Source organism: Zootoca vivipara, chromosome 16 (assembly GCF_965207765.1).
Source record: "Zootoca vivipara chromosome 16, rZooViv2.hap1.1, whole genome shotgun sequence".
Taxonomy (NCBI): Eukaryota; Metazoa; Chordata; class Lepidosauria; order Squamata; family Lacertidae; genus Zootoca; species Zootoca vivipara.
The window spans coordinates 28848612-28876566 of NC_142599.1; the positions used below are offsets into that span (position 1 = coordinate 28848612).

At 49.4% G+C, this 27955-nt stretch overlaps 1 protein-coding gene across 2 annotated transcripts; it reads right to left on the reverse strand.

Moving 5' to 3' along the window:
• Window positions 1-4080: 4080 nt before the first annotated feature.
• On the reverse strand, window positions 4081-26652 carry LOC118075874 (uncharacterized). 2 transcript variants are annotated; one of them, XM_088659976.1, is made up of 12 exons: window positions 26529-26652; window positions 23765-23951; window positions 21762-21917; window positions 19658-19794; window positions 17512-17657; window positions 16134-16322; window positions 15035-15124; window positions 14764-14853; window positions 12695-12817; window positions 11577-11708; window positions 10032-10148; window positions 4081-4566 (listed from the first exon to the last, which is right to left on the reverse strand). In XM_088659976.1, the coding sequence occupies exons 2-12, from the start codon at window positions 23923-23925 to the stop codon at window positions 4453-4455; spliced, it is 1455 nt and encodes a 484-aa protein (XP_088516102.1). In that variant the 5' UTR covers window positions 23926-23951; window positions 26529-26652; the 3' UTR covers window positions 4081-4452. The 2 variants fall into 2 exon arrangements, with proteins under 2 accessions (XP_088516102.1, XP_034954128.3); XM_035098237.3 differs by lacking the exon at window positions 26529-26652 and adding an exon at window positions 25986-26239.
• Window positions 26653-27955: the final 1303 nt, after the last annotated feature.

Genomic DNA, 27955 nt, shown 5'->3' on the forward strand with positions numbered 1-27955 from the left:
AGGGTTCGGAGAAGCGCTTGCGCAGCGCTTCTCCGAACCCTGGGACCCGTCCTTGCTGTCGGCGGCAGGGGGACAGGAACGGAGGAGGAGAAAGCGGCGCTTTCTCCTCCTTCCTTCCTCTCCCCCAGCCGCCGACAGGAAGGACGCGCGCACTCTCCCCCCCCCCGCCTCCTCCAACCGCCGCTCCTCACGGCCAGGGAGGGTTGTGAGGAGGCCTTCGCCGGCCTCCACCCCGGCGGGAGCGGCGGTTGGAGGAGGCAGAGTGGGGGGAGAGTGCGCGCGCGCAGTCTCTGCTGTCCAATCCCTGTATCCCTGGGGCACATGCGCAGTGACCCAGGGACACACGGGACATCTGGACGCAGGGACAACATGGACATTATTATATAGGAAATCAGCGTGTTTTTACATGAGTAGTGTTGTGTATTGAGTCAAAGGATTTTATATCTGTACTAGTGGTTTTCAGCCCGTTCAATAACGGGCGCTAGAATCCTGGGGTTCGGAGAAGCGCTTGCGCAGCGCTTCTCCGAACCCTGGGACCTGTCCTTGCTGTCGGCGGCAGGGGGACAGGAACGGAGGAGGAGAAAGCGCTGCTTTTTCCTTCTCCGTTCCTCTCCCGCAGCCGCCGACAGGAAGCAGATATCCCAGGGTTCGGAGAAGCGCTTGCGCAGCGCTTCTCCGAACCCTGGGACCCGTCCTTGCTGTCGGCGGCAGGGGGACAGGAACGGAGGAGGAGAAAGCGCTGCTTTCTCCTTCTCCGTTCCTCTCCCGCAGCCGCCGACAGGAAGCAGACATCCCAGGGTTCGGAGAAGCGCTTGCGCAGCGCTTCTCCGAACCCTGGGACCCGTCCTTGCTGTCGGCGGCAGGGGGACAGGAACGGAGGAGGAGAAAGCGCTGCTTTCTCCTTCTCCGTTCCTCTCCCGCAGCCGCCGACAGGAAGCAGACATTCCAGGGTTCGGAGAAGCGCTTGCGCAGCGCTTCTCCGAACCCTGGGACCCGTCCTTGCTGTCGGCGGCAGGGGGACAGGAACGGAGGAGGAGAAAGCGGCGCTTTCTCCTCCTTCCTTCCTCTCCCCCAGCCGCCGACAGGAAGGACGCGCGCACTCTCCCCCCCCCGCCTCCTCCAACCGCCGCTCCTCACGGCCAGGGAGGGTTGTGAGGAGGCCTTCGCCGGCCTCCACCCCGGCGGGAGCGGCGGTTGGAGGAGGCAGAGTGGGGGGAGAGTGCGCGCGCGCAGTCTCTGCTGTCCAATCCCTGTATCCCTGGGGCACATGCGCAGTGACCCAGGGACACACGGGACATCTGGACGCAGGGACAACATGGACATTATTATATAGGATTATTATTGTCTGTAATTGCATTAGGATAAAGTAACTGCCTTTTGGTTCTAGAGGGTACAGCTACTGTATTTGGATCCTCTGTCTTATTGGTTCCCTCCAAAAGGCAGCACTGTGATTGCCTGATATTGTTCCCTCCAAAATGTATCCCTTTCTAGCTAGTCCCCTGTCCCTATAAATGTAGCTTTGCTCTCCTCAGTCTTCAGTCTTGTTCACTTTAATAAAGAACTGTTACTAGAGAACTGCCTCCAGCATATTATGTCAAGGGAGCTGAAATCACAAACCCCACGTCACAACAAGTAGAATGTGTCCTTTTATTTAAAATGCATCTCTGGGTTATTTGTGGGGCATAGGAATGCGTTCATAATTTCCCCCCCCCCCAAAATATAGTCCGGCCCACTACATGGTCTGAGGGACAGTGGACCGGCCCACTGCTGGAAAAGGTTGCTGACCCCTGTTTTAGTGAAGCGTTATCCTTGTTACATCTCCAGCAGCTACATGACTTAGATCATCCTACGGTAAACGTAGACTTGCCATGGACAAATTCAATATTTGGAATTCATTTTTATAAATACCTGTACTGTATTAGGTTAAGGTCTGGTTAACCACAATAACTTTTTTGTTTGTTTGTTTTCTACATGGGTCCTACCTTTTCTTCTTCTTTTGTCTCTTATCTAACACTGTGCACTTGCAATTATGTACTTTTAAATCTTTCAATAAAGAATATAAAAAAGGGGAATGTCTTGGTTGTTCAGTAGATATGGCCTCTGCGCTGATTCCTGCCATTTCCTCCAAATAAAATATTGCATCTTACAAGCCTCTACAAAAATGTGTTGTCCATGGCGAAGCAGCTCACAGAGTTACCAAGAGAGCGCTTCTTCCTCATAGTTGTATGCTAACAAATCCAGTCAGAGGGACAGGGGAACAAGAAAGTACTTGCTTACGGCCTTTGGTTCATCTAGCTCAGTGTTACTTACACTGACTGGCAGTGGCTGTTCAGGGTTTTGGAAAGGGCACCAGGAAATGAACCAGAAAGCTCTGCATACAAAGCAGGCACTCCACCTCTGAACTATGGCCTGTCTCCAAATATTAGTATATGAAAGTTGCCATCATTTGTCTACCCAGCTTCGTTTCACATAGTGGTTGTTAAAAACAACAACAATACTCTACAATATGCAAAGCAGCAAAGAATTATAGTATTGTAGTTGGAAGGTTTCCCCCTTGGGTCATCTAGTGACTAGTCCAACCCCCTGCAATACAAGAATCTCAACTAAAGCAGCCACCCCAGACCCTCCAAGTACCCTTATTTTCCAGGGACGGCCGTGATTTAGAGAAGCCGTTTCGGTTTCTGATTTGAACCTGGAATGTTCTACTTTCCCTTAAAGGTAAAGGTAAAGGGACCCCTGACCATTAGGTCCAGTCGCGACCGACTCTGGGGTTGCGGCGCTCATCTCACGTTATTGGCCGAGAGTCTCGGCGTACAGCTTCTAGGTCATGTGGTCAGCGTGACAAAGCCGCTTCTGGCAAACCAGAGCAGCGCACGGAAACGCCGTTTACCTTCCCGCTGTAGCAGTACCTATTTATCTACTTGCGCTTTGATGTGGTTTCGAACTGCTAGGTTGGCAGGAGCTGGGACCGAGCAATGGGAGCTCACTCCGTCACGGGGATTCGAACCGCCGACCTTCTGATCCCTATCTTGGAGGGTACGGAGTTATCCAACCCCCGAGCCATCTGAAGGCAATCCTGTATAGGGGAGGGTTTGTTTGTTTGTTTTTAAAAAAGTTTAATGTTTTAATATGTTTTTTTAGATATGTTGAAAGCTGCCCAGAGTGGCTGGCACCACCCAATAACACATGTGGGGTATAAATAGTGAAATTATCATTATGGAAGGGGACGTCCCTATTTCATCGGAGAAATATTGGAGGCTGTAGCATCCACAGACCCACCCACACCCCAGACCCTTTGAACAGTATGGTCCAGGATAGAGAGCTCAGCCGGTACCAGCCCACAGTTCCCTCCAGGTTCAGCCCTCTCCCCAGCATTGGGACCCATCAGCTCTCAGGCAGGTGGCATGAACCACGAGTTTCAGAGATGTTCTGGCGTTTCCAAGTACTGTATGACTGTGGCAGCACGGCACTGATTTATTGATCAGATGGAGAGGTGTTGCTCCCTGCTGGTGGGTTTATAGGACTTCAACGTGACAACCTGGGTGGGTTTTCCTAACAGCATGGTTTTGCAGGAAAATGACTCTTGATAGAGGAGACACAGAGGTTTGAGGGTGTCTGCAGAAATGAGTGATTTCCTTAGAGATTCTTTTGGACTTCTCCAAACTTTGGGTCTCTGTAATCCTGCCAGTACTTCCTTCTTGGGGGTGACAGAAGGAGGAGGAGTTTTGCTATTGGTGTATACAAGGAATGAGGAACTTCTGGTACTCCAATGGTGGGGATGTACTTTCACCTCCCCCTAGTGATAGGAGAGTTTATCTGGGTGGCAGCAATTTGCTGCCACCGTTTCTATTTTCCCAGAATATTGTGGCAAATCAGAAAATAAACAAATAACTAAACTGGGAGCCTGAGGGCCACATTGCCTTCTGGGGAAATGCCCTGGGGCCGCTTGGAGATTGAGGCCTGAGCGGTAAAAATGGTTGGAGCGAGAGATGTACATTTTACATTTTGTATACTGCAAGGCAGTTTCCACACATATTCACAGAGGTTCTCCACGAATGTGGTATAAACATGGAAATAAAGAAAATGTAATAAGTTTTTAATAACATAAACTGATGGAACAGAGATGCGGAGAGAGAAGGGGGATCATTCCAGTAAGAGAGAAAGAAAGGAAAGAAGGAGGGAAGAGAGAGAGAGAGAAATCCTTCCACACTTCCAGCCAGACCTGGAATAGCGCAAAGCCAAGTAATCTGACTGAAAGGCCAGCAAAAATCCAGACTGGAAGGCGCAGTTTCTTACAAACTCTTGCAGTGGATCCAGGCTTGAAACCTGACCAGGCAGCAGTAGGGAGAAAACACAAGTAAATGCTATTAAAAGCTTGCTGGGCCAGGAAGCTCCTGGACCTGGACAGGAATTCACTGCCCCAGACTGTTGGAGGAGCAGGGGAGGCGGCAGCTACTGTGGCTTCAGGGCATAGAAGACCCCCCAGCGCTGGTCCCCATCCTCACAGCGCTGCAGCTTCTCCCTCCATCCAGAGGCCAAGGACTCAAACTCACTCTCTGAGAATTCCTAGGCAGAGAAGAAAGAGGAGAGTCACTCACAGTCCCTGGTGGGGTGAAAGTTATTGTTTTGTTCTCTCTCTCTAGGGAGGGGACAGATCTGTCAATTGAGGTTTCTTCCAGTTTCTCATTTTTTCCAAGCATAAGTTCAGTTGTTCCCATTTACACATCAGTTTGGGGACTTATTTTTAAAGTCCTTGTGAAAATCCACCAGCATTTCTGTCCAAATTTCTCCCAATATACACATTTTCTTAAGTATTTTTGCCTAATGAATGCATTTTCGCAAAGCGTCTTTCCCCATATATTTATATTTCCCCTCAAAATGCATTTTTATGCTTACTTTCAATTACCTTCATTTTTGCATTTTTGCACATATTCCTTGGTTAGAAACTGCTTTGCAAAATCTAGAGAAGTGCAAATTTCCAATAATAGCTCTGTTTCAGTTCACATATTCTTCCGGTTAGTGCAAATTAGGTAGGTTTGTCTTTATATTCAAACTGAATCATGTTGTTCCCCTCCATCCCTATCACTGCATGGGTTGTTTCTATTTACGCTGCTCAGAAATGCTATGATTATGCACTATATAAATGATGTAAAAAATAAACAGAGAACAAGAAGGAATTGTAAATGTCCTCATGGTGCAGAGGTAATATTTATACTGCCAGCTCTGCACTCCCTTGGAAGTTTTGCATAATGTTTGTCTGAAATCTGCTTGCCTGGAGCTTCTACCTACTGCTTTTTTAAAAAAAGTATTATTATAATTAATTACACCTATTTGTTGCTCATAAAAGGTCTTGAAGCGACTTACAACTGTAAAAAAAAGAGAGAGAGAAGTTCTAAAGCTTAAAACATCATATTCTAAAAGTGCTTATCCTGCATTTTGATAAAAAGGACAAATCCTGCCTCACCTCAGCCAAAGATGAACACCACAGTATTATTTACTATGAGTAGCCATTGTTGTAAGAATTTTGAGGTCATATATATAATAAATGTTCATAAATGTACCAAGCAAACAGTACAGGAAGACAGGCCTGAAAACCATTTTGATTCTCCCAAAAACGACCAAATGTTTCTCTGCAAGGAGAGAAGGGGGTGGTGGTGAAGGAACTTTCTCATTGTCTCAAGAATTAAAGTGATTTCCATCTCAAAGGAATGGCCAGGCTACCCAGGAAAAGGCAAACTAAGAACTTTGTTAAATTAATAAGTTACATAGTAAAACAGGATAGACAGGACTTCATTTTAATATCTCCTCCCACCAAACCATTCACCAACGATACTTGAATTTACATATTGACAACTGAGAAATTCCAAGACATCGCTGTAATGAGGGTACCATCTTCAGAAGATTCACAAGTATTCTGTCTATTGAAAAAATGTTAATCTTTTAAGAGCTCACAAGTACTGAAAATGTTAATCTCCCCTTCCCGCCCTTTTTCACTCCATCCACTTACATGTACAACTAAAGGTATATAATGGGAAATGTTCTTTTGCTCGGGGGGTTTCCTCTTGCCATCTCTGCTTTTTTTGGGGGGGAACCTCTGTTATAACAGACCTCTGTCCTTTTTAAAATAAAGATACGGTATATAATATATAATCCTATATAATAATGTCCAAGTTGTCCCTGCGTCCAGTTGTCCCGTGTGTCCCTGGGGTACTGCGCATGTACCCCAGAGACACAGGGATTGGACGGAGGGACAACGGCCAACCGCCGCTCCGCCAACCGCCGTTCCGAAGCCCAGTCTCATGCTGCTTCGTGCAGCGCTGCTGGGTGCCGACCCGGCAGGCCGCTTCCTTGATCTGGCGGCCTGCCGGGTCGGCGCTGATCAGCGCTGCGCGGAGCACCGGATCGAGGAGCCGGCATGCATTCTAGCGCCCGTTTATTTAACGGGCTGAAGACACTAGTAATATATATTACCACTAGTGGAATTCAGCCCGTTAAAATAAACGGGCGCTAGAACAGATTTTATTGTTTTTTAGTGTGCAAAGCAAAGAGGAACGGGTGTGCAGCCCCGCCGAAGCGGCGGCTGTGGGAGGGGCTAGCCGCCCCCCCACGCGCCACCGCCACAGAAAGAGGCCGAATTGCGGCCTTCTTCTGGGCGCCCGCTTCCCAACTGGGCTCAGCGGAGCGCCCCAACGAAGCGGCGGCTGTGGGAGGGGCTAGCCGCCCCCCCCCCCACGTGCCGCCGCCGCCACAGAAAGAGGCCGAATTAAATAAACGGGCGCTAGAATGCATGCTCCAGATCAAGGAAGCGGCCTGCCGGGTCGGCACCCAGCAGCGCTGCACGAAGCACCGGGGGACTGGCGGCGGGGAAGGCAGGCAGGCGCTTGCTCTCTTGCCTGCCTGCATTCCCCACTGCCTGTCACAGGAAGATCGGCGGGCGCCGCTTGCCGGGGTTTGTCAACCCCGGCAAACAGCGCCCGCCGATCTTCGGCTGTCCCCCGATGCGCTACGGCTCGGGGAAGCAGGCAGGGAGACGCAACAGCCCACAGCTTCCCGGGCTGTTGCGTCTCCCTGCCTGCTTCCCAAACTAAAGCGCGCGGGGGACAGAGCCGAATTGCGGCGCGGGGGGGGGGGGTTTCGCCGTTTGCCTTCCCCGAGCTAAGGGGGAGGCAAACGGCAAAAAGCCCCCGCCACGCCGCAATTCGGCTCCGGGACTGGCTTGGCGGTGGCGGGAAGAAGGGGAGGAATTCCTCCCCTTCTTCCCGCCACCGCCAAGCCAGTCCGCAGTGGGGTTTTTTCGCCGTTTGCCTTCCCCCCAGGGGGAGGCAAACGGCGAAAAAACCCGCCGCGCCATACTTTGGCTCGGAGACTGGCTTGGCGGCGGCGGGAAGAAGGGGAGGAATTCCTCCCCTTCTTCCCGCCGCCGCCAAGCCAGTCCCCGAGCCGAAGTGCGGTGCGGCGGGTGCTTTTTGCCGTTTGCCTCCCCCTTCACTCCGGGAAGTCAAACAGCGAAAAGCCCCCACCGCGCCGCACTTCGGCTTGGGGACTGGCTTGGCGGCGGTGGGAAAAAGAGGAGGAATTCCTCCTCTTCTTCCCGCCGCCGCCAAGCCAAAGCCGGCTTCCCTCGGCGCCCGCTGCCACTTCGGCCGAGGAAGCGCCGTCCCATGCCGGAGGTGCGCGGCAAGGCTGCCGGGGGGAGCGCTTCTTTCCCCCGCCGCCTCGCCACGCACCTCCAGCATGAGACTGGGCTTCGGAACGGCGGTTGGCGGAGTGGCGGTTGGCCGTTGTCCCTCCGTCCAATCCCTGTGTCTCTGGGGTACATGCGCAGTACCCCAGGGACACACGGGACAACTGGACGCAGGGACAACTTGGACATTATTATATAGGATAATGCAACATGATAAAAAGGACAGATCCTACCCCAGCCCTGGACACTGGTTCTACGGTACTTTGGCCCTTTTCAATTGCTTGCCCAATCCTCTGAAATGCCCTTGCTCTTTCCCAATATTTGTTTTCGTGGTGCTGTCATTGGTCAGGGCCAGCCCACCCATGAGGCAGACTGAAGCAGCTGCCTCGGGTGGCGGAATCCCAAGGTGATTCTCATCTGCTGCCACCAGAAAGTGAGAAGCGGCAGAGGCACCTTCCGGCAACATCTTACCGGTACCACTGCTTCTGCTTGCTTTTTCCATGCCACCGGAGAAGCGATTCCGGCTTCCAGGTTTCGGCGCATGGGCGTAGGCAGGGGGGGCAGAAGGGGGCAGCTGCCCCCCCTAGAAGCAAAAAAATTAATGTATTTTACAGACCATAACCAGCACTTTTCCCCTCCAAAAACTGAAGTGGAAAGGGCTTTGCTTTAGCAAGAGCAGCTAAGTCTCTGCTTGCTGGGGGGGGGGGGGACACAGCAGTAACAAAAACACATCAAATAAATAAAGGAAAGTGGCTACCAGTAGTTAAGCAGTTAAGACAATGGAGCATATATCCCCAGGCAAGATTCGATAGCTGACCATTTCACCCTATTGTTCTTAAGTGGCAGTTGTTAATGAGCATTCGGGAGCATTAAGAGTTCTATTGGCGATTTAATGAGGGTGCAGACTCAGAGGATTCAATTTGAATAAGGTGGCTCTGCAAGGCTAAAAAGAAGTGAATAAGAAAGGGGGGAGCTGTAGCTTTGACAGACACAGTGATGTTTATAAAAAGCATTGGTGTTCCAGTCTGCCCCTCCTCCTGCATCTGTATACTGTAAATCAGGGGTGGCCACCTCCCAAGAGACTCTGATCTACTCAGAGTTTAAAACTGGGGGTGATCTACCCCCTTTTGGGGGGTTCAGGTCAAAGCTGTTGAGTTTTTTTTTAAAGGAAGGGAAGCCCTGTTTTTTGGGGTTTAGGTCAAACTTGTTGAGCTTCTTTTAGGAGGGAGGCCCATTTTTGTTTAGGGCTTCAGGTCATAGTTCAACTTTTTTGAGGGAGGAGGAAAATTTTGGGTGAGCTTTTTTTAGGGGTGCCAGTGACCTACCAGTGATCTACCACAGACATCCAGTGATCTACTGGTAGATCACAATCTACCTGTAGGACGTGCCTGCTGTAAATCAAGCAGAGAGAAAGCTGCTTACAAGGCTCCTGTACATGCAGAGTTTCAGCATCACAGCGTCACCCAGAGGCACCCACAAATATGAGTTATCCCTCTCTCTATTTCTTCCTTCCTTCCCTCCCTCTTCCATCCTTAATAAAATACGGGGGGGGGGGCAGATAAGCCCCACATAGAAAGCCCATCAACATGGGGGGATGACTCTTTCAAATACGGTATTTACCAGTAATTGGGGGGGGGCACCTAGGCCTCTAGGAGTTAGATGCTATGCCTAGGAGTAGGACAATTCAAGAAAGCAGAATGATGCATATGCTATGGTAATATATCAATAGAATCATAGAATTGTAGTCGGAAGGGACCACAAGGGTCATCTAGTCCAACCCCCTGCAATGCAGGATTTTTTCCCTAAGGTGGGGCTTGAACCATGGTTGAAATATTATGCTGATATGCAGCAACGCCTCGGAGCCGTCGTGGCTGCGGCCATGTCTTGCCTCGCCCTCGCCCGCCCTGCCACCCCCTCTCGCCTGCCCGACCCTCCCGTCCTCTCCAGCCAAGCAGGGTAGCCGCCAACGCTACCAGCCCCAGAAGCACAAGGTGGCCGCTGCTGCCACCGCCACGATGTCATCAGGCCCGTTGGCCCTTTAGCCCCGCCCACTTTGTGGCCCCTCCCCTTCTGTGCCTTGGCCCCGCCCCTGAACGACCATGGCTTGCCCCCCCCCTAGTTTTGATCCTGGCTACGCCCCTGTTTCGGCGAGATCTCCCCAGAAGCTGGAAGCCAAAGCCGTGTGACCCTGGTAAGCGAGGCTTTGGCAGAGGGGCGACGAAACAGGACAGGCTATTCCTGCCTGTGGTCCAAGTCCATCAGTTCTCAACAGAGGTGTGTGTGTGGCCACACAGGGAGAGAGATAAGCTCAGCTCTAGGCTGCTCCATCTCCAATCTGCCGACCCACCTGGACAAATTGCTGCTGACTTCTTTCCAGCTCTTGCAGCTCTTGAGTCAAGGCAGACAGCATCCGTCCTGTATAGTCCAACGCCTGGACCTGCCTGAACCCAGCCTCCTGCAGCACCTGGAAGGTGTTGGCAATGATGATGATGATGGGTGAGGGACCTTTCTGAATTCAGCTCTGCCAGAATCAATGGCTCCCACCCCCTACCCCACCCGGCCTTTCTGGAGCCTGGCCTGTTTATACGATCGCATTCCCTACAGCAGTGGTTTTCAACCAGTGTGCCGTGGCACCCTAGGGTGCCTTGAATGGGGCTCAGGGGTGCCGCAGGCAACACTGGCCTCTGCCCCTCTTTCTTTCCCTCCCTCCCTCTGATGCCCTCTTGTGTCTCTGCCTCCCAAAGGCTTGCACAGCTGTTTATCGCAGCAGCCCTGGCTATAAGCTCCCCAGGCGAATGGTGCCTCTAGGGCTGGCCAAGGGGTGCTGGTTGCCTGGAGCTGAGGCGGCCTCAGAGCAAGCAAGCAAGCAGGTGAGGGAGCCCAGCCATCCAGTCCTCCAGCCCTTGCTGTTGGGAATGGACAGACAATTCCCAGGCCCCTCTGTGGGGCAGCGTGAGGAGGCACCTCTCTTTGGGGCCGGGGTGTGGGGAGCAGTTCTGAGACCGGGGTGTCAGCAGCGGCTGGCCAGAGGACTCCCAAGGAAAGGGGAGAAGAGAGGAGGCTGAGAGAAGCCTTCACAAAGGAGGGTGTTCGAAAAAGGGTGAGAGGCTGCAGGCTCTGCAGGCAAGGGGTGACATAACTGGGCTCCTGAGCCCCACAGGGGTGCTGCAGAAAGGATGTAGTTGCTCAAGGGAGCCTTCCACTCAAAAAGGTTGAAAACCCCTGCCCTGCCCTAGATTGAAAGCAGCACGTTGAGGACGACCATGAATGATTCTGGATTGAGAAAAGCTACATTTTGGGGCTACAAATAGGGTACGCAGCCTTGAGCTAAATAAAACACATGCTACGACGCGGGTGGCGCTGTGGTTTAAACCACAGAGCCTAGGGCTTGCCAATCAGAAGGTCGGCCATTTGAATCCCCACGACGGGGTGAGCTCCGGTTGCTTGGTCCCTGCTCCTGCCAACCTAGCAATTCAAAAGCACCTCAAAGTGCAAGTAGATAAATAGGGACCGCTCCAGCGGGAAGGTAAACGGCGTTTCCGTGCGCTGCTCTGGTTTGCCAGAAGCGGCTTAGTCATGCTGGCCACATGACCTGGAAGCTGTACGCCGCCTCCCTCGGCCAATAACGTGAGATGAGTGCCGCAACCCCAGAGTCGTCCACGACTGGACCTAACGGTCAGGGGTCCCTTTACCTTTATGACCTTCTTACTTGCCTGCCTTATTTCACAAACAGGGCCGGCTCTAGGTAGACCCCCGGTGGCGCGGTGTGCCAGGCCACGCGGAAACCATGCTGCGCCCTACAAGGGTGGGGGCGCTGGAGTGATCTCCGCCCCTCAGCACCAGGGCGCGCGGCCTGCTCAAGACTGCCCTGTTCACAAATACCCCCCCATACCTGGCCATATTTCCAAGGCGTGAGAAGGCTGTAGCCCCTCCGTCTGACGTACTCCATGAAGGCTTTCGACCAGGGGCGAGGCCCACAGCAATAATCAGAGATGAGAAGCTGCCCGCCTGGCTTCAGCCACGACTAGAGAGGAGACAGAGAGATGACTGGGTAAGATTTGAGATCTCAGGGAGGTTCACAGCATGTTGTTATAGACTTCTAGGGAAACACTAGAAGTTGGTAAATGGTAGGATTTTGATTGCTTGGAGTACTGAAGGGAAGATTGGAGGCCAGTGGAAAAATATAGACTAAGCTTTCTTTCCAAGCTAAGGTCTCACCTGGGAGAGAGGCATTAGCACGACAAAAGGTGCTGATGACGTGTCTGAGGTGTGCCTGGAAAGCACAAGTCAGAGTGGTTTCCCCCTTGCCCTGTTCCTTGCCTGGGGAAAACTCGCTCTTTAGTGCTAAATTGGAACAAACGTCAATCTGGGGAAAATATGGATTGCTGTTTGCTCCAACTGAACACTAAAGAGCAGTTTTACCTGGGGGAAGCAGCTGGAAAAGCGGAAGTGTGAATAAGCCCTCTGTTTTGTTTACACCAAAGGTTGCTTCCTGTTTGTGTGTGTTTCCTCACAGAACTCAGCAGGAAGGAAGATAGGGGCAAAACCAGAATGTGAATGGCTCTATCGCCACCTAATGTCAGCCTCCCTGCCTTCTGCCCTCAAAAAGCAAAATTCCTAGCACCTGCAAATTTGGTGAGACTTTTTTTTTTAAAGGAAGAACCCAAAATGGTTGAGCTTTGGGAGCTCTTTCTGCTGTTTTTTCCATTGCATTGCCATACATCCAGGTTCCCCCCCCCCTCACACCATTTTTATACCCAAAAACTACGACGTGTCAGGGTTTTTCCAGACGTATGGCAAGGCTAGCCCTACCAAACCCATTGGGCACAAAACGCTTGTTAAGGGCATTGATAAAATAAAGTAATGCTGTTTCCCACATACTCTGAGCGCTGCTTCATTTTAGGGCACTGGGGGAAAGCACAGCTTTTGGATTCCGCCAGAGGGCTGCACCCTATGACGCCAGGCTGAATTGGTCGTGTTTTTCTGCACGTTAAGAGGCAGGACACTCACCAAGAACTTTGCAAAGAGAGCACTCTTGCCTGGCACATGCAGGAGGGTGTCCCGGCTGTAGATGACATCAAAGGTGTTCTCTGGGAACGTCCTTCTCGTGGCATTGCCAATTTCAAACTGTACCTAGCAGCAGAGCCGGCACAAGAAAGATTAAGAGTGAAATCCAAACAGCAGTCTCTCCTACTAAATAACATTGCAGCTGATCCACCTAGGACAGGCAAGTCTGGCCCGGTGGCCTAATCCGGTCGGTTACATCCGGCCCCTGTGGCAGTTAATCTCCTGGGGTGAAATTGCAAAAGAAGGTCAACAACTTCAATCCTGAAAAAAGCTCAACAACTCTGGTCAGCTCTCATGCACGTTCACTTCATCAAATCTGGCCCTTTTTTGAAAAAGTTTGGACACCCCTGACCTAGGAAGTGTTTTCACCCAAGCTCCCATGAAATGAACAGGAGCTCTGCCCTTTTAGACGGCTGACTCAGAGAGCTACACATCATACATTTTTAGCCCCCGCTCCCCTGAATCCTGGGAATTTCTGTTTAGCCCTCACAGAGCTACTATTCCCAGCACCCTTAACAAACTACAGTTCACAGATTTATTTGTTTTTTTGCGGCAGCGGGGAGTGATGTGCTTTTAAATGTATGGTGTATACACAGCCTTCAATTGCTTAGCTGCTTCCAGATGACCTGTTTATCCTGATATCTTTGCAGGGAGATTCAACACTATTGGCTACTGAATGAGCATTCATTTCTGTTCTGCTTTCGGGGAGGTTAAGTGAAGTTTCTTCGAAGCTAGCATTATCCCACACTTTACAGTGCTTTTCCCTGTAACTTTCCTTATTGCAAAAAGTCCAGTTTGGGGGAAGGGAAGCAGTTAGGGATGAAGGAATCTGTTAATTTCAGTTCATCTCCGTTTCTCATTCTTCCAATTTTAAAAATTCAATTCTCCGCATTTCCATAGCAATTTGTGATTGTTTAAAAAACAATTTAAAGTCTTGATGAATTCTGTATCAATTTGTGAATTTTTTTAAAAAAATCCGTAATTTGAGAATATTTTAAAACATTAAAAAATATTGATGAAAATTCATCAGTATTTTAGTGCAAGTCTCTTCCTAATAAACACATTTTTCATTCAGTTTTGTACATATTTTTGCACGTAATTAATATAAAATATATTTGTTGCTTGCATGAATATTTGCATCCTATCCACACTTGCTACTGATATGTGCATGCTTGTACATAGTTTTTGCTTGGAGAACTGCAACTCAAAACTCAGAGAAGTGAGCATTGTGAAGGATAGCCGTATTCTAGTTTGGGTATCGATTTGAGAAGTGCAAGTTGGGCAGTTTCTCATTTAAATGCAAACAAAAACGTATCTCTTCCCATCTCTTTGTTGCCCCAAAGCACCAAATCAGCTTTATCAGCATAATATGAATTTGCAGAAATGAGATTGAGCCAGTTTGCTACAGTAGATGCCCCTTTAAAGGTAAAGGGACCCCTGACCATTAGGTCCAGTCGTGACTGACTCTGGGGTTGTAGCACTCATCTCGCGTTATTGGCCGAGAGAGCCAGCGTACAGCTTCTGGGTCATGTGGCCAGCATGACAAAGCCGCTTCTGGCAAACCAGAGCAGCACATGGAAACGGTGTTTACCTTCCCGCCGGAGTGGTACCTATTTATCTACTTGCACTTTGATGTGCTTTTGAACTGCTAGGTTGGCAGGAGGTGGGACAGAGCAACGGGAGCTCACCCCGTCGTGGGGATTCAAACCACCGAGCTTCTGATCAGCAAGCCCTAGGCTCTGTGGTTTAATCCACAGCACTACCCGCGTCCCGTCCCCTTTAATTCGCTTTCATTAATTAATTCAGAAGGGCTGTAGCGCAGTGGTGGAACATCAGCCTTGCATACAGAAGGTCCCAGGTTCAATCCCTAGCATCGCCAGGTAGGGCTGGGAATGTCCATCCTACCTGAAACATCAGAGAGCCCCTTATTAGTCAGGTGGACCTGAAACAGGTGTAATTAGTATAATAAGGCAGCTTCTTCTGGTTCCCTCTCCCTTTCCCCTCATCATTACCAGGGATCCAGTCTCCTTTTGCGCTCGCTCCAAAGCCAACTCCACCATGTTGTGGGAAAGATCCATGCCCAGGACTTCCACGCCAAACTCCTGGGGAGGAAAGGAAAGAGAATCAGGCCACCTCAAGGCTAGATGATAGCTCAAAGACAGGACCATAGTCATAGGCTGTCCGTGAACTTATTTTCTTTTAGGTTTAATTAAAATGTGGTGGTCCAGAGGTTTAATGCTTTGAGTTTTATAATGTACATTCTGGGAATGGGAGATGGTTTACCTTAGCCATGTAGAAGTCACCCCCGCCGAGTCCGCAGCCAACATCCAGCACTTGTTGGCCCTTTTTCAAATCCAGCATACGTAACAGCTCCTGTAGATAGATGGGGAAGGGGTAGGTGGGTCTCTGGCAGGAGAGCAAAGGCACTAGCTGAGTGGGAAAGCATGGGCTTGTGCGCAGCAGGAGCTCCCAGGTTCAATCCCAAGTAGGGGTAAGAGAGACCCCTGCCTCAAACTCTGGAAAGCCACCGCCAGCCAATGTAGATAGTGCTCAGCTGCACTGACCAATGGTCTGACTCAGTATAAGACAGCTTCCTATATAAGCCAGTCCTTTATTCAAGACCATGTGGACTAGAAACTTACAGTCATACCTCGACATCCGAACGACTCGACTTCCGAAGGTTTCGACTTCCGAAGTCGAGACAAACCTCAAAGTCTTTTTGCCCTGCGCACGTTCTGCGCCTGCGCAGAAGCACCGGGCGCAGTTGGCGCATGCACAGAAGCGTGAAATTGCGCTTCGCGCATGCGCAGAACGGGCACTTCAACAACCGAAGACTCGACTTATGAAGAACGCCGTGGAACGGATCATCTTCGTAAGTCGAGGTACCACTGTACTTTATTTTGAAGGGAATGTTGAGCATATTTCGAAGGGAATGTTCTTATAATTTCCTAATATAGTTGGTTAGAGCATGCTGCTGATAAGGCCAAGGTTGCAGGTTCGATCCCCGTATGGAACAGCTGCGTATTCCTGCATTGCAGGGAGTTGGACTAGATGATCTTTAGGATGCCTTCCAACTCTACAATTCTGTGGTTTCTATTAATATAATTTCCCCCCAGCATCTGATGCCCTTGGCAAGTAACTCCGCGGACTTCCCCAACCTGGTGCCCTCAGGATGTTGCTAAGAGTCCAGCTCCCACCAGGCCCAGCCCACATGACCAGTGGTGAAGGACAATGGGAGTTGTAGTGCAAAAAGTCTGGAAGGCACCAAATTGAGAGAACCTGTTCTCCTACGTTAATAATTTCTGGCATCTTTAGCCTGTTTCCCCAAAGCCCGAGGTCTTGGTTGGACCTGCCTGCCACTTCCTTCCCCAGCTCCAGATACCTTGGTGGTCGTGAGGCCTCCGGTGCTGACGAACCCAGGCCCAAAGACCCATTCGTAGCGACGGATGTTGCGGGTGGCATACTGCTCGCTGTCCAGAAACTTCTGGAAGGTGTCGTATCCCCAGGTGGCATCGGGGTTTCGGGGGACTTTCTGGAGAAGCCAGCACACCTGGTTGCGGTTTTGCTTCCTCTGCAAAAAGGAGCGTAAGCCAGAAACAGGCATCCTCATCATCCCATTTTCGCTTTTTGAATTTTTAAACAAGTTTCTAGTCCCCAAGATCCTGGCAAACTGCGGGAGCCCCTGACCAAAGCCGCCAGGGTAGAGCCTGGGGCCTAAGAAGTGAAGTGCTGGGAAGGATTAAATTCTGAGCAGTGGATGGAATATTAAAAATAATAGTAACAAAAGTAAGGTAAAGGTAAAGGGACCCCTGACCATTAGGTCCAGTCGTGACCGACTCTGTTGCGGCGCTCATCTCGCGTTATTGGCCGAGGGAGCCGGTGTACAGCTTCCAGGTCATGTGGCCAGCAGGACTAAGCCGCTTCTGGCGAACCAGAGCAGCACACGGAAACGCCGTTTACCTTCCCGCTATAGCGGTACCTATTTATCTACTTGCACTTTGACGTGATTTTGAACTGCTAGGTGGGCAGCAGCAGGGACCGAGCAATGGGAGCTCACCCCGTCACGGGGATTCGAACCGCCAAGCTTCTGATCGGCAAGCCCTAGGCTCTGTGGTTTAACCCACAGCGCCACCCGCGTCCCTTAGTAACAAAAGTACTGTGGAATAAATAATAAGCATAAGGCAGCGTAGAAGGGTGGGAACAACAACACCGCGAAAGAAGGGTTGGAAGTCAACTTTTCAATTATGTATTAAATTTGATGCTAATTTATATTTTTAAAAATGAAACTAAATAAAAATTAATTGTAAAAAAGGGAAGTGCTGGAAGCCACGCCCTTCGATTTGGAGGACCTGCCCTATCGTTGGGCAAGCAGGGTATTGCCCCCAAAACCTTAGCCTGCCCTCAGCCAGCTCCCTACCTCTTTGCCTCCTTACTTCCATCATGTCCAGGGACTGTCACTGCCTGCCGGCTTCCTTCTCCTGAGTCTCAATGTTGCTGCTCTTGTAGAACTCAACAGGGTGGAGGCAGAATTAAAACCAGCTGGCTCTCGCCTGCCGTGGGTGCTGCCTCCACCTGCTATGGGCCTCCTCTGCTTCCCATCCCACCAGTTCCAACAGGCACCAGACGCCATCGCTGCCCGATGATGTCCTATGCAGGGGTGGCTGTGGTGGCGCGGAAGGCCCTCTGCACATGCTCCTGTGCTCCTCCGCATGTGCCGAGCAGCTTAAAAGGCGGAAGGCAGGAAGGGAAGAGACGGTTACCTTGATGTAAGTTTGCACCGATCGGGACATGACTATCTCAAATCCATAGAGCTCGTCCCCGCACGTCTGATGGGCTGAAGTGAAGAGGTGATTGTATTCTGCAGGCGTTCGATAAAGAGTGGGGTTGAAGGCCCTTGGGTGGTCTCCTGCGGGGAAAAGATGCTAATAGGATTGGGAGCTTGATGCTTGGCAACCAACCAAGGCCGGATTTAGGTTTGATGAGGCCCTAAGCTACTGAAGGTAATGGGGTCCTGTATGGTGGAAACCCAGCCAGATGGGTGGGGTATAAATAATATATTATTATTATTATTATTATTATTATTATTATTATTATTATTATTATTATTATTTGCCCAGCTGTCCTTTGTCAACAACAACAACAATTTATTATTTATACCCCACCCATCTGGCGCTTGTTTTTTGTGTTGTGTTGAATATATGCTATATGGTAATTTATGGACCTAATACAGGCTTCCTCAACCTCGGCCCTCCAGGTGTTTTTGGCCTGCAACTCCCATGATCCCTAGCTAGCAGAACCAGTGGTCAGGGTTGATGAGAATTGTAGTCTCAAAACATCTGGAGGGCCGAGGTTGAGGAAGCCTGACCTAATAGGTATCTAAAGCCATTTGCACATGTTGCCCTGCAACCAGTCCGTGCAGAATGTAGGCACCCTATACTGTATATAGAAATGAGCAAACCAGTGATATTTTAGGGAGCAGGCTAGCAGGCGGGGCCCATTTCTTACATCATATGAGCCTACACAACACAAAACACTGTTGCTGTATGTAGGTTTTATTTCGTTTTTTGATCTTATATTTTGGAAATATACATCCAGTGGTGTTTTTTTCCTTTAAATTTTTTTGGGGCCCCCACAAGGGAGTGGGGGGGCCTAAGCTATAGCTCATTTAGCTTATACGTAAATCCAGTACTGGAACTAACCTCTGCAATGGATTCAAAGTTCAGGACTGGGCAAAGTGGTTGGGGAGAGGCCCTTGCTCAGTGATGGGGTGATGCACATAGAGACCTACCCTGTTTCTCCAAAAATAAGATGTAGCCATAAAATAAGCCGTAGCAGGATTTTTAAGTATTCAAGGAATATAAGCCATACCCTGAAAATAAGACATAGTGATAGGCGCAGCAACAATGCCGGCCGTGGCAGGAGGAGGAGGAAAAAATAAGACATCCCCTGAAAATAAGCCATAGTGTGGTTTTTTGAGGAAAAATAAATATAAGACGGTGTCTTATTTTCGGAGAAACACGGGTATAAGCTCAGCTAACTAGCCAGGCTAGAGGCCTTGTGCCTTATCTTGTGCTAGAAGCAGCTTGTAAACAAGGTTGTAAACAACATTCCTAAGTGTCTACATTTGACAAGAGAGTCCTTTGTTTCCTTGCCTAATGAATAGGTAATGAAGGAAAGACCATACATGGTATAATTAGCATTGTGTTGTGACCTTAGATTGGAGGAGGTTTATGCCTACGTATTGCTTAATAGATAACAGCTATGGTGCTGGAGGAGACTCTTGAGAGTCCCATGGACTGCAAGAAGATCAAACCTATCCATTCTGAAGGAAATCAGCCCTGAGTGCTCACTGGAAGGACAGATCGTGAAGCTGAGGCTCCAACACTTTGGCCACCTCATGAGAAGAGAAGGCTCCCTGGAAAAGACCCTGATGTTGGGAAAGATGGAGGGCACAAGGAGGAGGGGACGACAGAGGACGAGATGGTTGGACAGTGTTCTCGAAGCTACGAACATGAGTTTGACCAAACTGCGGGAGGCAGTGCAAGACAGGAGTGCCTGACGTGCTCTGGTCCATGGGGTCACGAACAGTCGGACACGACTAAACGACAACAACAACAACAACAACAACAACAACAACAACAACAACTATATTAAGCAGGCCCCAACCTTTTGGGCTTGTTCAGCTTTTGGCGAGTGATCCCACTGAGCCATCATTGCTAGCAATAAACACCCTTTGTTTTCCCACCGCTGCGTGAAGATTTCCTTCAGCCTCAAACATTAATTCTGCTACAGGGGCATTTCTTAACTGCACCGCCCACTGAATGTCAACTCCACTTCTGCATCTTCCAGGGTCTCTTGAGAACTGGTCTCCTCTACTCTGCCCCCTAACCTATTGGAACTACTGACCAGATTGGTAGAAGCAGGATTCCCGGAAGAAAAGTTGCCCTCCTGGGCGCAGCCAGAGAAGCATCTGCTGGGCCACGTCACTCACTTCGGTATCTGACAGGTACATGAAAAGCCAGTTGGAGAAGATGAGGTCGAAGCTACAGGGGGAGGAGAAGAGAGAAAGGCTAAAGCTTACTGGGAGATGATATATAATGAATTGAAAAGGATGTTTAAAATAGCATTTGTATAAAAACAAACAAACCCAGAAGCTTTTCTTTTGGGAATTATAGGGACAGAACTACCTAAGGTCCTAAACTGTGTAGAAGCTTATTCATATATAGTAGCAAGAATATTACTCGCCCCAAAATAGAACGAAGCAGAAGTCCCAGCAAAGGAAGAATGGATACAAAAAACTTATGGAATATGCAGAAATGGCAAAAATAAGAAATTAAGATAACAAACTTTTTAAATAAAAGAATGGAAATGGTTTATTGGATCTTTACAGATTGTAAACAGATTGCAAACATTGTCAGGGTTATTGTAATAACCTGCAGTTTCGTAAGAGTATATATTTAAAGTAGATGAATAAATGAGCAAATTAAATTAATTTGGATATGCAGAAGATATTAAAAATAAATTTAAGGGACTGCAGGAAGAGGGGGAAGGAAGTCAAGTTTTGAAATGTTAAAATGTTTGTAAAATTAGTGAAATGTATAAACCTGAAAAGCATAAATACTTTTTTTAAAAGAAGAAGAGAGAAATCACTGTGAATCCTGCAAGGCCTGCTCCTTGCTTGCCTGGTCCATGCCCGTGAAGGCCCTGACCGACTCCAGCTAAAAGGCTGTGTTGATGGGAGCACGTATGAAGGAGAACCAGAGAGAGTCCATTTTGCCTCGGATAATAGGCCTTAACTCGGATCTAGACAAACAGAACGTTGGCCTTCTCTGCGGTTAGCCTCCTCTGTAACTTTTCCACCTCAAAAGAACACCATACCCTCCGACATCCCGGGGACCAAAACTGGGACGTTTCTTTTTTCTTTTTTGGTTCTGAGCTCTCGCGCATGCTCAAGGGCGCAAGACCAAAAGATGCTCGCTTTTTGTTCCTGCATGACCAAAAAATGAGCAGTTTTTGTTCTGGTGCTCTGGCGCAAGCCAGCTAACACGCACTAGAGCGCCAGACCAAAAAAAAAAAAAGGACATTCCAGGATCCAATCAGAAGCCAGGATTGGCTTCTGTGATTCCGGGATGTCCTGCTTAAATCGGGACTGTTGAGTGGTATGTAACATTACGAATATAGTCAGCAGAAAGCTGGCCCCAAGCTGATAGTACCCTGACACCCCATCACATACAAATTTAACTCTTGCCCTTCCACTTCCCTCAGAAATGTACTGACCAGCAAACTAAGCGAAAGTTGCCAGACGTCCCATCACCTCCTAACCCAGGGGTCAGCAAACTTTTTCAGCAGGGGGCCGGTCCACTGTCCCTCAGACCTTGTGCGGGGCCGGACTATATTTTGAAAAAAAAAATGAACGAATTCCTATGCCCCACAAATAACCCGGAAAGGCATTTTAAATAAAAGCACACATTCTACTCATGTAAAAACATGCTGATTCCTGGACCGTCCGCGGGTCGGATTTATAAAGAAGGCAATGGGCCAGATCCAGCCCCCGGGCCTTAGTTTGCCTGCCCATGCCCTAGACCTGTGTACCAAGAAGCTGTAACTGCTGGCTTTGCAAGATGAGATAAGACAAAAAATAAGTAGTTTTAGGTTGCCATGGGGATCGCTTGCGCTAAATGACAATAGAAGCATAGCAAGTATTGATGTACGGAGTTAACTGTATAAATTGTGCAAAAAGATGAGCAGTGTTTGGAACTTGGTTCCCTGTGCCTTTTTACTCCAGTCTGAATAAATCTCTTCTTTTTTTCCACCCTGGTGTGATTATTGACTCGTCACCCCAGCACTGGACCATTGCGTCTGAAGCTCAGGATGTCTAGAGACCTTCAGGGTGGGAGGTCCTTCACCCCATGGGCCCACCAGCTCTTTCCATTTGGCTCACAAGACTCCCCCAAGAGAGGGAAAGGTGTAATAAATCACCATTAAAATCACCAATAAAATCTGCTCCTACCTCTGGCTTGGCAACTGCAGGCTGGTAACATCGGCCTGTAGGAAAGCCACGTTTGGCTGGTGTCCGTTCTCTTGCCGGTTGTGCGCCAGGAAGCTCTCCATGAAATCCACAGCTGTGACATGGTGCGCCTGCTTCGCGAGAGCTGCTGTGAACCGGCTGACGGACAAGCAGGGAGAGGGAGGTCTTAGGCCTCAAACCCAACAAGCACATTTCTCCTCTACCCTTCCCCTCGTACCTGAAATGGGCAATAAACATCGGAGGGCTTGCTTCTGCCTCATTGCGTCGGCAGCGCATTTTCCAGGCCATTTGGAGTTCCCCCAGGGTTGAGCACAAGGAAAGGAGCTCTAGGATGTGCAAAGTTGCTGGATTCGACATAGCAGTTTCCAGCTGCTTCCAAGAGGTGGAGAACTTCAGGCCTGGGGGGCCAAATGTGGCCCCCCAGAGCTCTCTATCTGCTGGGATTCTTCCCAAGGGCCCTGCCCAGCACAGGGATGTGGCCCTTGGAATGTTGTTTAGAAGGGAATGTGGCCCTCAAGCTAGAAAAAGCTTCCCCCATCTTTTGCATTAGAGTGAAGCAGCTGCCACAGTTGTCATATGAGGGGGGTAGCAGCAGTGTCGGAGAACAAAGGCATGTAGGAAATTGCAGTCAAGCATAACTATGCATGAATGCTAGTTAGTGCATGAAGGGGTTAAGACCACAGAATAAGATTCCTAGAATCTGTTAGTTCACGCCCCCTCCTCTCTGATGAGGTAGTAAAGCCTTCTCTTCCTGTTTGCTCTCTCTCAGCGCCATGTAACTGATCAAGCAAGATGCGTCTAAGCAAGCTCTAAGCTGAGAGCACAGGTTTGAAGTGATCTTTCTGTATTTTCTACCCAAGAGTTTTCTGCCTGTGTTCTCCTTGCTGCTACTTGGATGAACGCATGAATCTGACCTTTGAAATGTTTTGTAAGTAAAATTTTTTTAAACCTACTTAACAATGTGTGGTCTGTTCAATGCAAGAGTGGTAAAAAGAGAGGGGCACTGTATACAAGTGGGCTAAATGGGATAAAAGGTTCTAACAGCCTGTATTCCTAACGCTATTCTACTGCTTGCTTTTGTGAATTTACACTCTGCTACCGGGGCCCCTCTCCTGCTGGAGAATGAGTTTAGCCTCACGTTTTGAATCCAGGCACCCAGCCGATTCTTTCATTATACACATGTGGATCACAGAGATTCTATTTTCCTCCCACAAGACGGGTGTGCTCTGCAGCCTGCCCTGCACCCCCTAACATACCCTCCAACTCCCGGTAAGAAAAATCCGGGATCAGCAGTGGTGCGGCACCAGACATGCGTAGAAGTGACTTCTGGTGCCGCTCTGCCCGATTTCCGGTGCCCAGACATGGGCAGAGTGGCACCTGAAATCAGTTCTGCCCATGTCCAGACATGTGCAGAAGGAGCCTCCCTGGCCGGCAGGAGCTGCTTTGAAAATCCGGGGGAATTACGGGATATTTCGCCATTCGGGATAACAGTGGGAAACGGCTTTAAAAACGGGGTTTCCTGCGAAAAATGGGAGACTTGGCAGCTAAGACCCCTAAGCTGTTTGCCATCATTGGGTGTGCAGGAGGACAATGCCCCCTCACCTGTACTTCAATAAGATTCTCTGGTTGGTTTCAGTGTAAGCATGTAAATTGGGTGTGGACTATCCTTCTCCTGAAGCCACAAATGATCTTAGGCCAGCTCTGAATGCCTCTGAACATGTACAAAATGCTCCCCCCCCTCTTCCTAGTGAACAGCATAGCCAGCAAGCACTGGGGGCAAAACCTTCAGGCAGGCAATCTGCTGTCAGTTGTTTGGGTTTTCTTGGGGTAGTGGTGGTGAAATCAAGGTCCTCCCATGACAGTTGGCCGCCTGAGGCAAAGGACTCTCCCTATCTGCTGGCTGAGGCAGCTGCCTCCCTCTGCCTAATGGTAGAGCTGGTTCTGCTGGAAATGAAACAACAGGATTTGAGAAGTAGGGTCCTCACCCTATGCCTGCTCCCAGTTCCAGCACGTCCTGTCCTTTCAGGCAAGGCAAGAGGGTAAGGATCTCTGGGGTGTCTTCCTGTGTGAGTTGCTGGGCCCCCGAGTCCAGCATCATTTCCTGCACAGAGGTGTTTTGCGAATGTTCTTCCCAGAACTTCCGCATCCTCGGGCGAGGCGAAGTTTCTGCTGCTGTGGGAGCAGGTAAGAAAGCAGTGGCTCATTTATTTACCCCAATTTTTATCTCCCCCCTTTTTTTGCCCTCCACCCCCAAGAGTTCGTCCTCCCAAGAACACTGAGAGGGAGGGCAGGAGAGGAAGAGAATCATGGCTTCATGGCTTCATGGCTGAGGAAGGATTTGTACCCGAGTCTCCTAAAGAGAATATTCTCTTAACAGAAAGAGAATAATGGCAAGAATATATTATATTATCACAGAACTGTAGAATTGTAGAGTAGGAAGGGTCAAATCTGGTAACTTTAATCTAGTCCAACCCCCTGAAATGCAGGAATCTCAGAAGTATCTGTGACTGATGGCCATTATATTATATATTTCATAAAATGTATACACTGCTTGCAAAAACAACAACAACTAAGGAAAGACTTACAAAAGATTATTAAATCCCTCCTTTCTTCCAAGCTCCTCAAGGAGGGGGGGGCATATAAATGGTTTAGCCCCTCCCCATTATACCAGTGCTTTCCCCTCCCCCTGAAAAAATGTTTAGGAGTACTCTCATTTGTCTCAAGAAAATCACAATTTTATAGTTCAAATCGGGGAAAATAAATACAGTAAATGGACAAAAGCCCACCATTGGGGGGGGGGGACGGGTAGCAATGGAACTGACAATTCACTGTGCTAGAGAAGAAACTGGTCCATGAGCATAAAGGTAAAGGTAAAGGGACCCCTGACCATTAGGTCCAGTTGTGACCGACTCTGGGGTTGTGCGCTAATCTCGCTTTATTGGCTGAGGGAGCCGGCATACAGCTTCCGGGTCATGTGGCCAGCATGACTAAGCTGCTTCTGGCGAACCAGAGCAGCGCATGGAAGCGCCGTTTACCTTCCCGCCAGAGCGGTACCTATTTATCTACTTGCACTTTGACATGCTTTCGAACTGCTAGGTTGGCAGGAGCTGGGACAGAGCAATGGGAGCTCACCCCGTTGCAGGGATTCGAACCGCCAACCTTCTGATCAGCAAGCCCTAGGCTCTGTGGTTTAACCCACAGCGCCACCCGCATAGCCAGGATTTATGTTGCGGGGTGGTGGTGGTGGCCGGACACACCCACCTGCCCTGTTCCAGAACCGAGCGACCTGCAACGCGATTGGTCAGTTCGCCAATTGCCTCGCTAGAATGCGCTGCAACATCATCCACGTGACCTCAGCGAGCATTTCAGTTTCAAATAGTCTGATTGTTCATACTTTTAGTTAAAGTGTTTTTATTTATTTACTTGATTTTATATTTTTGGGGGCGGGGGAGCTGCCTCCCCTGCCCCCCCTCGCTATGTCCATGCACTTGCCTCATAGGATGTGGAAGGAGTGAGAGAGGCAACAACATCGTGCAAATGTGGAGAAGCAATGGCAAGCTTATGAGTTAGCAAGGGAGAAAGCGTGGTTTTTTGGGGGTTTTTTTTGCAACATTTGAGGAAGGAAGAGACCTTTGGGTGGTAGATGGTGGTGATGCTGCAGGAAAAAGTTCACAGGAAAGGATGCACCAGCATCAATGCGCCCGTATGTGGTGCAATGGTTAAGAACCCAAGGCAAGAACAAGGAGTCTTTGTTCGGATTTGGGAAGCAGACAGGATTGAGAGAGGAGCGTCCCTTTGATCCCAGAGGCCAGAGGGCTTTGGCAGCAGACTGCTGGACAGAGGAGAGGGGATCGAGGTGAGAGGTTGAAACAGCAAAGAGGAGAAAACAGTTCAAACAAGAGACAACCAAGGTGTCTGCCGAGGGGACTTAGAGGACCCTCCTGAGACCTCAATTTCTTTAGTGAAGTATTTGGGGTGAAGGTGACAGTGCGCCCTGTTGCCATATTCCAGGCTTCTCTCTCTCTTCTATGCCTTTGGGAAGCCAGGAAATAAATCCCACTAATTCTCATCCACCCTACATATAGTATTTGCTCCTGGATTCTTATTTTCGTTGCCTGGCTTAGGAACTGTTCCCTTCCCATCACTGTCATTTCTTCCCCCCCCCCCGGCTCCCAAAATCTGCCCACCCAGGACAGCCCCACTCACGTCCTGCCATGGGGGTCAGCTTGCTCCTTCTGAATGCTTCCCTGTGCCCAGCGTTCTGATTAATCATTAATTGACAATTGCCCTGATAACGGGAGGGGCAGGCAATCGGCAGGATCACCAGTTCAATCCACCTGACCCCGCCTCTCATCCAGAAAAAAATGGGAGAGAGTCCCTGTGGAATTTCCCCCACTCCAAATTAATTGCCGCATTCAGCCTGCCTTAGAAAGAGCAGTTGGAAAACCAGGCCATGAGCGCATCTAGCTTAGTACTGCCAACACAGACCTGCAGCAGCTCCCCTGGATTTCAGGCAGGCCTGTTTGAAGATGCTGAACCTGAGACCTTTTACGTCCCACAGGAAGATGCTCTACCACTGAGCTTTGGAAAATTCCTCCATTGCAGGGGGTTGGACTAGATGATCCTCTAGGCCCCTTCCAACTCTTCTATGTTTCTAGTAGGGATACACCAGAGACCAGATTCAAATTCCCACTGGGTTAGGTAGGATTAGCTGTACCCTCTCTGTCTCACGGCCTAGTGAGAACCTACCTTGCAGGATTGTTGTGAGGACAAATGGCGTAATAAGGCAATGTCTTGGATCCTAGTTGGCCTGCTGCATGCAGAAGGTGATCACCCCCAACTCCCTCTTCAGCCTATTGGGCTTTGTACTCCCCAGAAATCCCCTCTGGATTGGGGAACTCTTCCCGCCTAAGGCAGCATGAGAGGCTGCAGCAGAAATTGGCAAGAATCGCCTCCCTTGGCCTTTTACTGGCAGGATCCCCGCGCTGTGCCTCAGTACCACCAATGGATTAAAAGAGCACCTACTTAGGACCTGAGATTAGATTCCTCTCCCACCCCTCCCGCTTCCCCTAAGAATTTCTCCTTTTGTGTTGTGCCTTTTAGATTGTAAGCTTGTAGGCAGGGGCTGCCTTGTTTTAGCTGAATGTTATGTAAGCCGCTCTAATGCGCATACAACTGCTCTGAGGTGCTCTAGGAGAAAGTGGGAAGGCAAGGGGGAGTTTAAGATGCAATTAAGGCAAACATACAGGGGCGGAGAGAAATGTACCCAGGAGATGCTCCTTACTCAAACTTGCTTGCCAAAAAAAATAAAATAAAAATCAACAACATGCCAAGAAAGGAAGGCTAGATTTCGACAAGCTAATGCTAAGGTTGCCTTAGAACTGAGAAGATAACAAGTTATAGGCAGAAAAATGCGCCAGGAATTTGAACAACCGAAGGAAAAAAGAAGATGCATTGTGGGGGAGTCAGGGTGCAAAGACAGTGATAAGTTAACAATAAGATAAGGGGTGTTTTGCAAGGAGAGGTGCTCTAGGTAGCCTTTGAGGAGTGAGCATCAATATGTGGCAGCTACTACAGATGGGCTCCTTGGTCTAAAAACAAGTTACCCCCCACACTGTAGGGCAGGCATGGGGAAACTCAGGCCCAGAGGCCCAATGTGGCCCTCCAGAAGTCTCTTTCTGGCCCCTCATGACTCTCTCCACACCCCACACTGGCACTGCACTCTAATAATGCCCCTTGCTTGCCTGGAAGGAAGCTAGAGAAGGGTGTGTGTGTGTGTGTGTGTGTGTGTGCAGAAACTAGCCTACCATACAAAGGTAAAATTTGCATTCATTTCTTGCCTCTGGCCCCACTCCACTGGTATGTGACCTAGCAGGGAATTCAGCCCTCAGGCTGAAAAAAGAGCCTATGAAGAGCATGCTGGCTACCACTCCAGTGGCCCATCTAGTCCAGCTTCCTGTTTGCACAGTGGCCGCTCAGATGCGCTGATGGGAAACTTGCAAGCAGAACAGAAGAAGAAGAAGAAGAAGAAGAAGAAGAAGAAGAAGAAGAAGAAGAAGAAGAAGAAGAAGAAGAAGAAGAAGAAGAGAAGAAGAGTTTGGATTTGATATCCCGCTTTATCACTACCCAAAGGAGTCTCAAAGCGGCTAACATTCTCCTTTCCCTTCCTCCCCCAC

Bases quoted from the DNA above. Each gene is read 5' to 3' on its own strand.
- LOC118075874 (XM_035098237.3), bottom strand. From the start codon at position 26,133: ATGAGAGGCGGGGTCAGGTGGATTGAACTGGTGATCCTGCCGATTGCC. The intron at 19,795-21,761 runs GTAGGAGCAGAT...CTCCCCCTGTAG, and splicing joins CTGCAGTTGCCAAGCCAGAG to CTTCGACCTCATCTTCTCCA. The intron at 15,125-16,133 runs GTATCTGGAGCT...ATCTATCTACAG, and splicing joins GAGGCCTCACGACCACCAAG to GAGCTGTTACGTATGCTGGA.